Below are 3,345 nucleotides of genomic sequence, written 5' to 3'. Positions count from 1 at the left end.
CCCCTGGGCAGGATGGGTGATGGGAGGGCTCTTTGTAAAGGAACGTGCAGAGGCCTCAAAGCGGAGAGAAAGCCGGGCACAGAAGCATGCGTTGGGTGGACCGGCATCTGTATCGTGAAGGTGGGGCAGAGGACGTGTCCATGCTGGCTTGGACTGCATGAAATTATAAAGTATCTGGTAAGATACACAGAAACCAGGCAGCCCCCTCCAGAAATGACCGGACGGCCAGGCAGGAGTGGGGAGGGGACACTCCCCACCATGCTCTCACCTTCCTTCTGCAATTTTGAACCATGTGAATGTATTATTTATGTACAAATAAACCTCAGTCAAGGAACATTAGGGGCACCTGGGGGGGGCTCAGACGGTTCAGCATCCGACTTCGGCTCAGGTCATGGTCTCACAGTCCATGGGTTCGAGCCCCATGTTGGGCTCTGTGCTGACAGCTCAGAGCCTGGAGCCTGCTTCGGATTCTGTGTCTCCCTCTCTCTCTCTCTGCCCCCCCTCACTCGTCCTCGGTCTCTCTCTCAAAAATAAATAAACATCAAAAAAAATTTTAAGACTATGGGGGAAGAAAAGGGGAACAACAAAGTTACAAACAGAGAGGGAGGGAGGCAAACCATAAGAGTCTCTCAATTACAGAGAGCAAATGGGGGGTGGATGAGGGTGGGGGAGGGGGAGAGTGGGTGATGGGCACCCAGGGGGCACTTGTTGGGATGAGCACTGGGTGTTGTATGGAAGCCAATTGAACAATAAATTACATGTGAAAATGAAGTTTTTAAATGAAATTAAATTTCATTAATTAAATTAAAAAAAATTTTTAATAGAGAAGGAAAATTAACGGAGAGGCTCTGGTGGCTGGGACCCTCCTCCCGAAAGGCTCACCTGTCCGCGAGGCTCCCAAACACGGCGGCGCCCACCAGCACGCCGGCCATGTAGATGGACTGGGCCAGGTCGCGGAGGGGGCGGGCCTCACACACCAGGNGACCTCCATCACGATGGTGGACGGGAAAACGCTGCGGTCGTAGACCCAGCCGTCCCTGCAGCCCTCCGTGGCCACCCCGCGGACAGACGTGTTGGGGCTCAGGAGGGCCCACTGAGGCTCCGTGAAGCGCCGGCATGGCTCGGGGGCCCCCAGCCAGTCCAGGGGCACGGTGGCCCTGAGCCAGGCCTCCGAGTTGTTGGTGGCGGCCACGGTGGGGGTGGTGGGGCCTTGGCAGTGGTGGGGAGGCACGGCAGCCCTGCAGTTCTGCAGGAAGTTGTGACAGGCCAGCAGGCTGCAGGGCAGCAGCAGCAGGCCGGTGTAGACAAGCTGGAAGCGACCCACTCCCCCTAGGCTGTCCAGCAGGTCTGTGAAGGCCATGGCTGCGGTCCTGGTCTGTGGCCCAGTCTGCTGGGCCTTATGTAAAGGACAAGGTCCTGGGAGGTGGAGGAACAGGCCTGGGGTCAGGACCGCAGATGCCGCGAGTCTGGCAGGTCGGAAGAATCCAGTTACACCTCACAGGAGGCTTCGCGTGTCCCCAGGTCTGCAGGGGCCCCCCTCCTGCCCTCCAGGCCCTTTCTCCTCATTTCTCTTAATCTCACCTCCCAGTTTAAAGACCAGGGGTCCCAGAGCGCCGCCTCCCAGCCCACCGCCCACTGCCCAGGTCAGCAGGCCCTGCCACCCCACCCCTGCCTTCACCCGGAGGAGCCCAGCAGGAATGGGGTGCCATCAGCACGCTCCCCTTTATTCTGGAGGCCAGTGTGACGCAACTTCAAGAGCCCGATTCCAGCCTCAGCACATGGGGGACAGTCCCTGTCCCCCAACCCCCAAGAAGTCAGGAGAGCCTGAGGGAGGGGAGAGGAGTCCTTTAAAAATGCTCAGACAGGGGCGCCTGGGTGGCTCAGTCCGTTAAGCGTCCGACTTCAGCTCAGGTCATGATCTCGTGCGTGGTTTGTGGGTTTGAGTCAACCCCGCGTCGGGCTCTGTGCTGACAGCTCAGAGCCTGGAGCCTGCTTCAGATTCTATGTCCCCCCCTCTCTCTGACCCTCCCCTGCTCACGCTGCCTCTTTCTCTCTCTCTCAGAAATAAATAAAACATTAAAAAAATAAAAGAAAGTAAACATTGAAAACAAACACAAAAGTTTAAAACTGCTCAAACAAGGCAGCCCTGACCTCCCTGCCTCCGCCCCAGGCACTCGGCCTCAGCGTGGGGCTTTGACCCACTAGGGCCACCAGATCATCCAGACCCTTGGCATCCCAACCCTCTCATCAAATAAAACCCACTACAGAGAACTAAGCGGGGGGGCCCAGTGCACCCGCGCTCCCAGCCCCCACCTGGCCCTCTCACACCAGCGGGGGCTCCCAGGAAGTGATGGCCACGCCCCTTGCAGACAGGACACCAAGGCCCGGGACCTGGTCCAGGACTCCCAAGGACAACACACAGGCTCAGGACAGTGGGTCCGGGCTCTGTACCAGCCAATGGCAAGCGGTGTCCCCAAAGTCTGCACTCGGAGTTGCCTCTGGGGCTCCTAGCCGAGGAGGGCAGCCCCCACCTCCGGCGGGGGCTCGGCGCCTGCGCCCTGCAGATGCTCTCCTAGCTTGTGGCTGAGCCCTCGCTTCCCACTCTGCCTCCTCCTCTGCCCTCACTGCACCCCACTCTTATCTGTGGGAAGAAAAGCCAGGACCCCAGAGGGCTGGAGCAGCTTACATAAGCTGCAGGTGTCTAGGTGAAGGTGCTGTGCACCGGGAGCTTCCTGGGAGGTCAGGTTTGTGCTCAGCAGGAGTCTGGGTTTCAGCCAGAGCCTCCCAGGCCAGAGCACTGGGGGAGGGCGGGCAGTTCCTCCGAGGCTGTGAGGAGGGCAGAGGGGATCAGCGGGGTCACATGGGACCTCGGCAGTCTGGCCCTGGCCCTCCTCCTGCCCAAGTTCCTAGACGCCCAGCCCTCCGGCAGGGGCGCGAGCCCTCAGAACACTGGGGAAGGAGACAGAGGGCGGGCAGGGTGGTGTGAGGCCCCGGGCTGTCCCTGAATGTCAAGGCTTGCCGAAACCTTCCTGGGCGGCAGGTGCGGGCAGAAACACTCCAGAGACAGATGTGGGGCCTTTCCCTTTATTGTTCAGGGTTTCTCTGCATGGAAACATGAGCCCCCACCCCCACCCCACACCCGGGGGCCTCTGGCACCCCCGTTACTGGTATACCGGTCCCTGAAGAGTCCCCTTTAAAATCACCAATATAAAAAGGAGGGCGTGAGGGAGGGAACACCTGACCCCCCTCCCCTCAGTCCAGGTGACTCCTGGCTGGCAGGTGGGGTGGGCCTGGAGGGGGCAGGCCCCGGAGCTGGGGGGCGGGGCTGGCGGGGGTGAGGGGCGG

At 60.0% G+C, this 3,345-nt stretch overlaps 1 protein-coding gene across 1 annotated transcript in view; it reads right to left on the bottom strand.

Moving 5' to 3' along the window:
- LOC144227964 (solute carrier family 22 member 20-like) overlaps window positions 1-1,360 on the bottom strand; it is a 23,435-nt gene extending 22,075 nt beyond the window's left edge. Inside the window, 2 exon segments of the mRNA XM_077759775.1 lie at window positions 883-985; window positions 988-1,360. Coding sequence (XP_077615901.1) covers window positions 883-985; window positions 988-1,360 — 476 coding nt within the window.
- Window positions 1,361-3,345: the final 1,985 nt, after the last annotated feature.

Source organism: Crocuta crocuta, unplaced genomic scaffold, assembly GCF_008692635.1.
Source record: "Crocuta crocuta isolate KB4526 unplaced genomic scaffold, BGI_CrCroc_1.0 scaffold53, whole genome shotgun sequence".
Classification (NCBI taxonomy): Eukaryota; Metazoa; Chordata; class Mammalia; order Carnivora; family Hyaenidae; genus Crocuta; species Crocuta crocuta.
This window is presented reverse-complemented; position numbering and strand designations above follow the sequence as displayed.